Source organism: Pistacia vera, unplaced genomic scaffold (assembly GCF_008641045.1).
Source record: "Pistacia vera cultivar Batoury unplaced genomic scaffold, PisVer_v2 Contig674, whole genome shotgun sequence".
NCBI classification, from domain to species: Eukaryota; Viridiplantae; Streptophyta; class Magnoliopsida; order Sapindales; family Anacardiaceae; genus Pistacia; species Pistacia vera.
The window spans coordinates 18,462-30,037 of record NW_022196528.1 but is presented as its reverse complement, the minus strand read 5'-3'; the positions used below and the strand labels follow the sequence as shown (position 1 = coordinate 30,037).

At 32.1% G+C, this 11,576-nt stretch overlaps 2 protein-coding genes across 2 annotated transcripts; both read left to right on the top strand.

Moving 5' to 3' along the window:
• The first annotated feature begins 2,080 nt into the window (after nt 1-2,080).
• LOC116113208 (putative EG45-like domain containing protein 1) lies at nt 2,081-3,019 on the top strand. The gene is made up of 3 exons (XM_031399360.1): nt 2,081-2,223; nt 2,417-2,687; nt 2,863-3,019. Exons 1-3 carry the CDS (start codon nt 2,112-2,114, stop codon nt 2,867-2,869), a joined length of 390 nt encoding a protein of 129 aa, XP_031255220.1. The 5' UTR covers nt 2,081-2,111; the 3' UTR covers nt 2,870-3,019.
• A 5,551-nt stretch (nt 3,020-8,570) lies between these two features.
• LOC116113191 (cellulose synthase-like protein B4) lies at nt 8,571-11,276 on the top strand. The gene is made up of 8 exons (XM_031399344.1): nt 8,571-8,588; nt 8,865-8,990; nt 9,136-9,252; nt 9,347-9,541; nt 9,652-9,781; nt 9,915-10,087; nt 10,240-10,590; nt 10,707-11,276. Exons 1-8 carry the CDS (start codon nt 8,583-8,585, stop codon nt 11,274-11,276), a joined length of 1,668 nt encoding a protein of 555 aa, XP_031255204.1. The 5' UTR covers nt 8,571-8,582.
• The last annotated feature ends 300 nt before the right edge of the window (nt 11,277-11,576 follow it).

The window sequence follows — 11,576 nt, the reverse complement described above, 5'->3', positions numbered from 1 at the left end:
TTGTATTTTCATTTTGGTTCTGTTAAAGATTTTTTTCTTTTTAATATACCCTTTGCTATAGTGTGATATGGCAATAGTTTGAGCCCATTACCCTCTTTATTTTTTGCCCTTTTATCTACTAATTAAACATTTACACTAATTTGGTCCGTTAAACTACAATTGTTCATAGCTACGATGTTATTGATATTACGTTTTATAACCATCATTTGGTAGTCGAGCAGTCAATTTTTAAATGTATTACTCAAAGAATTCTTGAGCTCAATTCACCTCAGTTGCTAATAGAGATAACTATTAAGGGCTTACCTAGTCTATAATATCAATGTCTCAAGGATTACTTGAGGTGCGTGTAAACTGATTCGAACACCCTCAGTCATAAAAAGAAAAACGATATTATATTTACTTCATATTATAAACAGGTGGTTGGATCGATTTATTGATGTTGATTACTACCAATAAGCTACGACATTAATTAATTATTAGATCGGTTTGATTATTTGGGACATCCGATTTTCATCGTTGTATACTCCTCACTTACATCAATTATATATTACAAATCTAATGCATGCCATATGCACATGCCAATTGAGAGATAAAATTATCGTTTTCAGGGGAATTTAAAAAAAAAAAAAAAAAACTACAGTAACTCTTGATTGTTGAAACTAATAAGTCAAATGATTTTAATTTAAAAATTAATCAATATTTTAATGCCGCAATTTCCTATGCTTAAATTATGGGTCAAAATTTAAAAATTATATAACGCTATAATCATGCCATAATCACCTATGCTTAAATTGTGGGTCAAAACAGATAAAAAAAAAAGTACACGTAAATTTATAGGATTAATTTCATCCATTTTTAAGAGATCGATTAATATCAACTGTCTAATAGTTTTCGAAAGTTATTAAATACTTGTCCAGAATTATTAAAAATCTCTTATAAAAATATCTAAAGTCCTCTAAGAAAGGTGTTAAATAGTTTTTGAAAATCGTTAATACGCTTAATATTTATAGATCTCATAGGGTTTATAAAATAAATAAATTTATTATAAGCACAAATGTATCCAAATTACATGTCTAGAACTTTTGAAGGTACGTAGTCAAGATTGATACTGGGAGATAACTTGATTAAATTGATAATTCGATCATTGATTAAGACAAAATTTATATTTAATTAGACTGGATTTATAAATTATCATGTGCAGTTGGATCACGTATCTTGTTCACTTTCATTAATAGTCATTCTTTAATTTAATTTTTTTCAATCAATTTTTGTTGCTTCCTCTCTTCAAATGCTTAAAGTCTAGCATTTATGGGCGAAATTTGGGGCGATTGGATTAAATCTTTTTCTTATATTGACCAGTTTACAATATCTAATTTTTGTTTTTTTCTTAATGAATGTAATTTTCGACTATTAGTTAATTAATCTGAGGTTTATATAATCAATTTTGTACATATAGAACATTATTTCTTTGTTTTTATAATAAACTGGGAAATTATCTTTCATAAGATTGCACTAATATTTAATCTTAATTAAAATTAAATACATATTCAAATTCATTCAAATTAATCTACTAGTTTAAGCTCAAACATGATTAAGTTTATGTCAACATTAATTTAAATAACTTCTTAGCTATTATTGCTAGTAAAAAACCAACCGTTAAAATGATATTAGTATCAATATTGCATGTCAAAACGTTTTGTTAGTAATTATATACATACGAAAATTTTTAGATAAGAAAATCCTAAAGTTTTTAAAGTGCTGATCAAAAGCTAGAAATTGCCAGTTAGACATTGGCCATGGTTCTTGCAACCATCTTTCGATCTGCATGTTAAAAACGCCACGGCTTATACTTTAGGGGTTGACTATATACATATTTTCTTAAATTATTCCGAAGTTTGAAATTTGGATTTTAAAGTTATAGAGATTATGCTAACGTAGACCATATGAATTAGGGAGCGAATGAATGTCATCATCAATTAGATTTTTCGGAATTCGGGAAAACGTGAGAAGAAAGAATTGCTGATTAGTTTTCCTCTATAAATTGATGGAAATCCTCATGGTTTCATGCAAGCTTTTTCTATTACAATTTACAAAGAAAAAATATAACAAAAATGGCAACTCAGAGAAGTGTTCTTCTTATTATAGGGCTTGTCATTAGCAGCTGCTTTTTCTCTGTGGCATTCGCAGTCTCTGGCACTGCCACTTACTATACAACTTATGTTCGTGAGTATTTTGATCAATCCCAAAACCAAATTTAACTTTTTTTTTTTTTTTTTTTGAATGTTTTTTAAAACTGTTTTCGTATATAATTTAAAACAACGTATGCATGAGTTAAACCTAATTAAAGACATTGCAAATGAAAATCAATGGAATATTAACTTATTGGTTGTTTTGTGAATTTGTTCTGCGTGGCTAGCATCTGCATGCTACGGCAATGAAGACCAAGGGGTGATGATCGCCGCCGCAAGTGACGTATTGTGGGAGAACGGGGCTGCATGTGGAAGAATGTACAGGGTGACATGCACCGGAGCTACAAATGGTGTACCTGAGCCTTGCACAGGCGCAAATGTTACTGTCAAAATTGTTGATTATTGTCCAGGGTGTCAAGGAACCCTAGATCTCTCCCAACAAGCCTTCGCTCAGATTGCTAACCTTGTCGCTGGAATAATAAACATCGATTACACTCAGTAAGTATACATTGTTTTATGTTTTAACCAACGATACAGTTGATTTGACAATATCATATAATCGACAGTCATATGATAGATGATATTGTTGTATCAAATTATTGTCACGTTTTTTCAAATATAAAATTACGTTATATTTGAGGGTATAACAATTTTGTTTTCTTGTGATTTGCAGGGTTTGAAGATAATTCTGCTGTCAGGATTGTCAAGCTCTTTGATAATACAAATGATAATAATGTTGAGAATAAAATTTCTGAAATAAGAGTGTTCTTGGAAATAAAAAGGAATCCTTCTTCCTTTTATAATAATAATAATGATTTGTATTGAAATTATTATTTGATTATTTCATTTCTCTTTGTTCTGTATCTAAAATAAGAGGCTTCGACATGTGAAAGTTTTATCACTTTACCAAGTTGATTAAACTTAAGCGGAATGAGTTAAACATGTTGATTTGTGCATTTGGGTTAGCTTGTTCATCACAACATAAACTAAACATCCAAGGCAAAATGTAAAGCACACAAGACAATTTTACATGGTTCGACAACCTACCTACATCCATGGGACTATGTCTAGATGAAACTAATCTATTATGATAAACATTTATAGTTCAAGAACACTCTCTGATTTCACAACACTTCAAACGTCACACTTTGGTTGAACTTCGAACTACCACAGCAAGCTTTATGCCAAGAGACCTCCTGGACAACCTTGAGCTCCTCTCAAGGATCAACACTAAAGACGCACTTCAGCTCCAATAGCTTAAATTCCCATCAAGCATCACCAATGGAACCACGTTCCAAACACGAACAAATAAGGTTTAACAAAAGTATTTGTAAGTCTACCAAAGCATATGAAACCTGATTAAAAACAAAGAAAACCTCAAAGGATATTCAGAGAACTTTCAGAAGTATATTCAGGCTTAATCTAAAATGCATTGTTGAAGACAAATATAAAGAAACTTTACCAATGCAAGAGGACAACTAGCCAACAAGCACTTTTCATGTTTAGCCCTTTTGGGAAAGTTTTCACCAAACTTTCTTGGGACTACTATAAAGCTAAACGGAATTTTCTAATACACTAAATGAGCTAATTACATTTGTACATAGACCATTTACACATGTCTCATATAAGGATAAAATCTTAACATCAAATAAAGACACAACTGGTGTAAATGAATTCTTGTTGAGCGAGTTCATCACACGGACATTGCGTGTCATGACATCAGAATACCATAAAACGATTGTATATAAACAGAGTAATGTTACGACATAAAAAATCAGTCATCACACAGAATTCATAATACGACAAAAATACTTACAACATGGAAGAAGAAGCTTTGTCCATTGAAGCTTGTATTAGAAATCGAGCTATTTGTCTCCAAATCTTCAATAAAATAAAAATCGAACTGGTACAAATGGAAGTTAATTACTTAATTACATTTTATATAATAATTATGTTATAAGAATTTTAAAAATCTTTCGTAGACCGAGCTCAACCGGGTTCAATTATAGCTTAATTAACCAAGATATTCATTCTTAAACACATTGATAAAACAGCAAAATCAAGAGTTACTACACAAAACTGATCTCTTTTATATATAGGTGGAGCAATTGCAAGGCTGCAACATATTCATTAACCATTAAAATGGTCACATTTTCTTCTTATAACGTTAATTAACATCTTAATTATCTCCAAAATTAGGGTAATATTGTTAATTTCCGAAACCAAGAGGATACCTTATTCTTGATTTGAGTTTAGGGTTTAGGTGTAAGAAATTTTTTACCTCCATGATATCAAAAACCTATATATCAGCCCCTTGTTTGGTAGTTTTCACAATAATATATAAAGTTAGCATAAAACACTAAAAAAAAAAAAAACACTCATTACCGAGGGCAATCTTAATGTTGTAGGAATTGTTAATAATTCAGACGAAATAATTTGAATTTTCCGAGAGCTATGTAGCCATCGGAATCAAGTATCATTTTTTTGGCAATGTTCGAGAACCTTACCCTTGCTGTAGGAATTGAACTTAACATCGAGAGTGTATTTGGTTCAAAGAATGTTGTATTATGATAAATATTATATTAATGGAAAGATATATTACCTTGAACATTACCGTGAATATTTAGGGAAATGTGTTTGGTTGGTTGGAATAAATTAGTTGGTATATTATATTAATATGTTTGGTTGGGAGGAATAAATTGGTGGGTATGTTATATAATTTACTAAATTACCCTCCTTTTTAAATATTAATATAATATTATTTTTATTATTTTTTTTTGAATTATTTTTTTTAACTCCCTGCATTTCAGATTTAACTAAAACACCCTAACAACAAAAAAAGTTTAAAACTTAACAAAAACACTCTCATTCACCCCAAGCCACTGCTGGCGACAACAGTGGAGATCTGGCCATGAAAAGGCCAGATCTTTGGTCGTGAAACGGTTGCCCCAAGCCATTGCTGGGTGCGACAGTGGAGATCTGGCTGTGAAAAGGCCAAATCTTTGGTCGTGAAACGGTTGTCATTTCACGGCCAAATATCTGGCTTTTTCACGATTAGATTTGACTATTTTTTACCATGGATCTGGCCGAAAACGGGCTTAGTGACGCACGACTGGCCAGATTCGGCTAGTAATGCGCTATTGCGTAGTCATCGAATCTGGCCACCACCCTTGGGTAATTTTTTTAAATTCTAGGGGTATTTATGTCCTAAAAACTTCGTATATAAGGATAAAATAGTCTATTGGTATTTTTGTAAATTGTTTTTAAAATAAGGGCATTATTGTCCTAAAATTTTATTAATAAGGGATAAAATTGTAACAAAAATAAGATTACCAAGTAATATTAAAATACCTAAGAAAATGGAGGTAGTTAGATTACCTCTTATATTATCAATAGTAATTATTATTGATTTTAGAATATTACTAAAATCTTATATTATTTGACAACCAAACGTGATAATCAAGTAATATAAGATGACATTATCTCAGTAATCCTCTATTACCCCCAACTAAACACACCTCGAGAGTATTTAATATCCCTCGGAAAAAGTTGGTCGAAATTGAGCATTTTTGGTGTAGTTATAACAGGGGTAACGTTGTTAGTTTTAATAGTTTATGAAACCATTGGTGAGATTAGAGGTGGAAAAGTAACCCTGTCGGCCCGACCCGTTACTTCTTTTGGCGGGTTGGTCCTAACCCGCCCGCCAACAAAGGCAGGCTGGGTTAGGCCTGCCATTTTTGGGGTAATGGCTGGCCCAACCCGGCCCGCCAACCCTAACCCGTCGGGTTAGGTTGCGAGTAGGGCCGGGTTAACCCTATTGTTTGATTTTTTTTTTTTATTTAGTTAACTTTTCAAATAAATAATTAACGATTTATAAATGAATAAATGTAATTATTTTTAGTTAACTTTTCAAATATCAATAATTCAATTAAATTAATTTTTTTTATTAACTTTTCAAATATTAATTCAATTTTAATATAATAAAATTGTAATATAAGAAAAATTAGATTATTCATTCAATTGATGAAATTTTAGCATAAGAATGAATTATATTTTATACAAGACATGGAAATTTAAGAATAAGACTTCAGTATTTAATTTTTTTATAATTTACGTACTATAAAAATAATAATAATAATGTGTCAAATATTACGAAGTTTTATACATTTTAATATTTATGATTTAGAAGTATAGTTTATTATTATTGTGTAAAATTATTTGTAAGAGTTCAATCATAATAGTTTAATTAAAAGAATTAAAAAAATGGGAGAAACTTAAAAAAAATAATTAATTTGTTATTTTTTTAATTTTTTTTGGGCCAACCCAGCGGGTTGGCTATTGTAAACAAATAGCAACCCGTCGGGTTGGGCTCAACCCGACCTGCCTATAAGGCGGTCCAGGTTGAACCCTCTCTAATGCGGGCTGGGCTAGGGTTGACCCGCCTAACCGGCCAGTTTGTTCTACCTCTAGGTGAGATTCATACAGGGGTTGACTTTGTAATCCCCTAAAATAAATGATGTTATTTATTAGAACATAACGTTTAAACAAGGATTAATTAATGGTAACGATAGTGACATCATTACTATTAATTAAGAAGTAAATAACTATAGTGGGGAGAGGGTAGCTTGATTTAGAAGTTATTTATAAGCGTGGAGCATAATTTGATTATAGAAGTAATTATAATTTTGAAATATGCAATAGAAGACTAATTAAGTCATTAATTTAGTTAAAATTAGTTACCCAATAAACTTTTCAATGAAAATCAATTTAGCATTTAAGTTGCAATTTTATTTGTTTCCTTGATTTACTAATGGGTTGACTTATTGTAATTTAAATTAAATTTATACATTAAAATTTTTGATATTAATAAATGTTATTTTTTAAATCCTCCGTTTGAAATTATAATATTATATATGGATGATTATAAATTTATATCAAAAATTTTTAAGTTATAAATTTATATATACTGAATGTTTTTTCTCTTTCTTTCTTTTTTTTTTTTTTGTTTTTTTTTTTGTTTTTTTATTTCTCATAAAGAGTTGGAATAAAAACATATTTCGTTTGTAGTATAAGAAAATATGTAAAGTATCATAAAGCCCCTTATGTAAAATTTTTACCGCTATAAGTTACACCAGCTACCTTTCATCATGTAAAATTANACAGTAAAACTTTTCTATAGTGATATTCTATATAGGAATAAATTTTAAATAGTTATTAAAAATTATATTTCTAATTTGTGATAGTTATAAATAAAAATAAACTTCACATTGTAATAAGTTATAATTTTTCCAATTCTCGTCTTCAGGAAAGTTGCCTCCACATAGTAATTATTATATGTATATTGCAAAAAAAAAAAATATTATATTATATTAAGGGTTTAAGATGAAATAAAATATTTAGCTAAAGTTTTTCAAATATATTCTAGCTTTTCAAATATATTTAGAGCTTCTTGGTATGAAACGTTTTGTATTTTCATACTATCGTCCTTGTGATTATTTCCTTTCTCTTCTTGTTTAATTGTAGAAATGATTTCTTCTTCATTAAAGCATACATGACTTGTTGCTCATTTGGATGATTGAGAAAAACATTAATATCCATTTGATTAGTGTGGTGAAGTTGTTGAATCTGATCACTCAATTCTATAATGACTTTGATTCTCCTCATCCACTTCATTTATAACTTGCAATTCATCGATATCGTGGGTTCTAATTTTGCAATGCTTAAAACAATTAGCAATTGTTTGTAGCTTCACATTAATTGACCATGTAGCAATTACATTTGCAATTTCATCAAGGACACTTATCTTTGTTGGTTCCAAGACACGATCTTCTATCCATTTCAAAAGTAAGCATTTGAAGTGTTGAATTGAAACCCTAATATTATTAAAACATGAATTGGAATCCTAATGTTGTATTACTAAAACATAAATTATGAAATAAGAAATTTTTGTAACTATACTTCTATTAAGTTATTACCTCTTTATAATAATAAAATTAGTTAGTGAAAATAATATGAAGCCAAAACGGTTTCGTTTCACTTAAGTCCATTGGAAGCCAAAACGGGGTCGTTTCTTTTTAAAGCCATTACTGAAACTTAGCCATCAGATCAAGACAGATCCAAGGGCTGAGGATTACGAATGCAGACATATATAAAGAAAGCAACAGTGATGAAAACGTAGAATGAGTTTTTGTTATTCGGGTATTAGGGTTTGCAAAAGAGGGAAAAACTAGGGTTGTTTTTGCTGGGTCTTTCTGGGTGTAATCTGGGTTGATTGTGAGAGAGGGTTGCGTTTCCTTCTAGAGGCTGGTATTTGTCCTCTGTTTTCTTGCAGATTATTGAGAGATTCTTGAGTGAATAGGCCTTGGTTGGGTGTTNCAGCAAGAATGGAAAAAGATGAAGGTAAAAGAAAAGTTAAGAGATACAGATAAAGCTTTTCATATCTTAGCGTCTGGTCAAGCTGCCTCGGTGCCTTGTCTCTATTGGAGTAAATGAAATTTTATCTAAAAATATTGTTTTGGTGGGATAGGGAGTCTGAATAATATTTTTTTTAATTCACGTTTGTAATCTAGTTATATAAGACAACAAACAATTAATAAATAAAAAAGTTGTAAGCTGTAATTATGGGGCCTTATTGGCTTAGAGTCTCATTTATATTTTTAAGTCATTTTTTTATAGGATGAGTACGAGCAACTTTGCAGAAAGATTGAAAATGCAACGCAACAGCCTTTTCCCTTTGGTCTAACTGGTGAGTTAGTTGTTTTTTCCAATACAGAGCTCCGAAACCATCCAGAAATAGTCAAGGTACGTACAATTGATTGATTTGCATATACTTAATAACTTTTTTTCTTTGATTCGGCACTTTAACCAGTATTATAATATAAATTAACTGATGATTAAGCCTCTATAGAACCCAAACATTTAATTTATTAGATTAATCATTTTGTAGGTCCTATGGGAGAACAAGGAGGGTCTTCCAGATGCGGTGCCACATTTAATTTACATATCCAGGGAGAAGCGGCCAGAACATCAACATCATTACAAAGCAGGAGCTATGAATGTGCTTGTAAGTTGTTCTTGTTCCTCTAGGCCAAATAAATAACAAACTCCAATCAACATCTTAACTGATTCTGATTTCTAACTTTTTGTACGATAAATAGACTAGAGTCTCTGGGTCGATGACAAACGCTCCATTCATGCTTAATGTGGACTGCGACATGTTTGTCAACAACGCACAGATTTTCCGTCAGGCAATGTGTCTCCTGCTGGGTTCCAAGAATGAAAGAGACTGCGGATTTGTTCAGTCTCCGCAATTATTTTATGACAGACCCGAACAACTACTGATTTTGCATGAAGTGAGTCATGTTTCTTTTCTTTTTTTCACTCACAAATCGAGTAAGAATAGATACCAAAGATATTTAAGCTGCATTAAAGATCCTAACTTTGTAGCTAATTGATAATATAGTATGTGGGCAAAGGAATAGTGGGAATTCAAGGAGCTTTTTATCAAGGTACAGGATGTTTTCATAGACGAAAAGTTATCTACGGTCTACGGCCGGATGAGGTAGAAGTTCAAGGAAGAGATGTTTACTCAGGTTTATATCTCTGTCTGCTCTGCTAATTATCACCTATGGTGTGCCTTTGATCATGAACAATTACTACAAAAATAAATGGATCAAGGGTAACTTTTTTCTCCAATGCCTTAAATGTTCTGTCTTCCTTTTGCAGATGAGAATGAATTACAAAGGGATTTTGGAATCTCAAGGGAATTCATGAAATCAGCTGCTCATGCTTTGAAAGGGAAGACAGATTATTATCCTAGCAACCTATCGGAATCTCTTGAGGCAGCTCACCAGGTTGCAGGTTGTGGCTATGAGTACGGCACTAGCTGGGGTACAAAGGTAATATTGAGCAAGCATGTTCATGAGTTCATCACTGTTTTTCATCCCCAGATCCATTAGTGTTCATGCAAACAAATTCAATTTCAAGTCCAAATAACACCCAAATTTTGAAGAAGAATCACATCTAATGTAATATACGGTTGCGGTTTCAGTTTGGGTGGATGTATGGATCCACTACAGAAGATATCTTAACAGGGTTGACCATCCACAATAGAGGCTGGAGAACAGGGTATTGCTCACCTGACCCTCCAGCCTTTCTAGGGTGTGCACCACCTGGTGGGCCGGCAACGATGACCCAACAAAAGAGGTGGGCCACTGGACTGCTTGAGATTCTATTCAGCAAACACAACCCCATTTTTGGTACCCTCAAAGGCAAGCTCCAATTTAGGCAGTGCTTGGCGTATTTGTGGATCTTTCTTTGGGGATTACGCTCAATTCCTGAGCTGTGCTACGCTCTTCTACCAGCTTATTGCCTCATTACCAACTCCAATTTCTTACCCAGTGTAAGGACTGATGATTTATTGCAATCCACAAATTAACATGCGTCTTCACGTGTTACTAGAATAAAAGAGATCCAAGATTAATATTTTACTAAATGTAATATCTTAAATTATTGCAGATCCAGGAACCAGGCATATATATTTTTGTTGCCTCCTTTGTGAGCTACAACCTGTATACTCTATCAGAGATCATCCGAACTGGTTTCTCAATTAAGGCATGGTGGATTACCCAATGCATGGCAAGAATTATCACATTGAGTGCATGGTTATTTGGAGTAATAAATGTGGTACTGAAGCTCCTAGGATTATTAGAGACAGAATTTGAAGTTACACGAAAAGGCCAATCAACTTCTGATGATGGTGGGGACGATGATGATGGTCAATTTGTCTTTGATGAGTCACCGGTTTTTGTACCAATCACGGTGGTTGTAATGGTGCACCTGACCGCATTGGCTATCAGCTTGTTTAGGTTACTACCACAATCAAGCGGGCAAGGGTCAGGGCTTGGGGAGTTGTTCGGCAGTGTGTTTGTGTTGGTATCCTTCTGGCCATTTGTGCAAGGTCTGTTCAGGAAAGGAAAATATGGGATTCCCTTATTCACTATATTCAAATCTGCTGCTTTGGCTTTACTTTTTATACATTTATGTAAAGAGGTTCAGAAGATTTGTGTTATTGTTGACATGAAATAGTAAATCTTCATTGTTGTTATTTGTTCATCAAATAATGGTGAAAAAGATATTTTGATTTAATATCAGTGTTACTTTATCATCAAGCAGTATATTTAAATCCTTTTGTTGCTGTTATACGTTAGTGTGTCTGTGCTGGTATCCATCTGGTCATTTGTGCAAGGTCTGTTCAGAAAAGAAAAATATGGAAGAGTAGTATTACATGTCAAATCCATCTCACTAATTTTTCTCATAAACGCAACGTGTCAGTTTACAATTAATAAACTTGTAATAAGTTTTGCCTATCTAACAATGGGTCATACT

Excerpts from the sequence above, each read along its gene's own strand:
- LOC116113208 (XM_031399360.1), top strand. The coding sequence starts at position 2,112 with ATGGCAACTCAGAGAAGTGTTCTTCTTATTATAGGGCTTGTCATTAGC. Across the intron at positions 2,224-2,416 it reads TTACTATACAACTTATGTTC|CATCTGCATGCTACGGCAAT; the intron begins GTGAGTATTTTG and ends CTGCGTGGCTAG.
- LOC116113191 (XM_031399344.1), top strand. Across the intron at positions 9,782-9,914 it reads AGGAAGAGATGTTTACTCAG|ATGAGAATGAATTACAAAGG; the intron begins GTTTATATCTCT and ends TTCCTTTTGCAG. Across the intron at positions 10,591-10,706 it reads ACTCCAATTTCTTACCCAGT|ATCCAGGAACCAGGCATATA; the intron begins GTAAGGACTGAT and ends AAATTATTGCAG.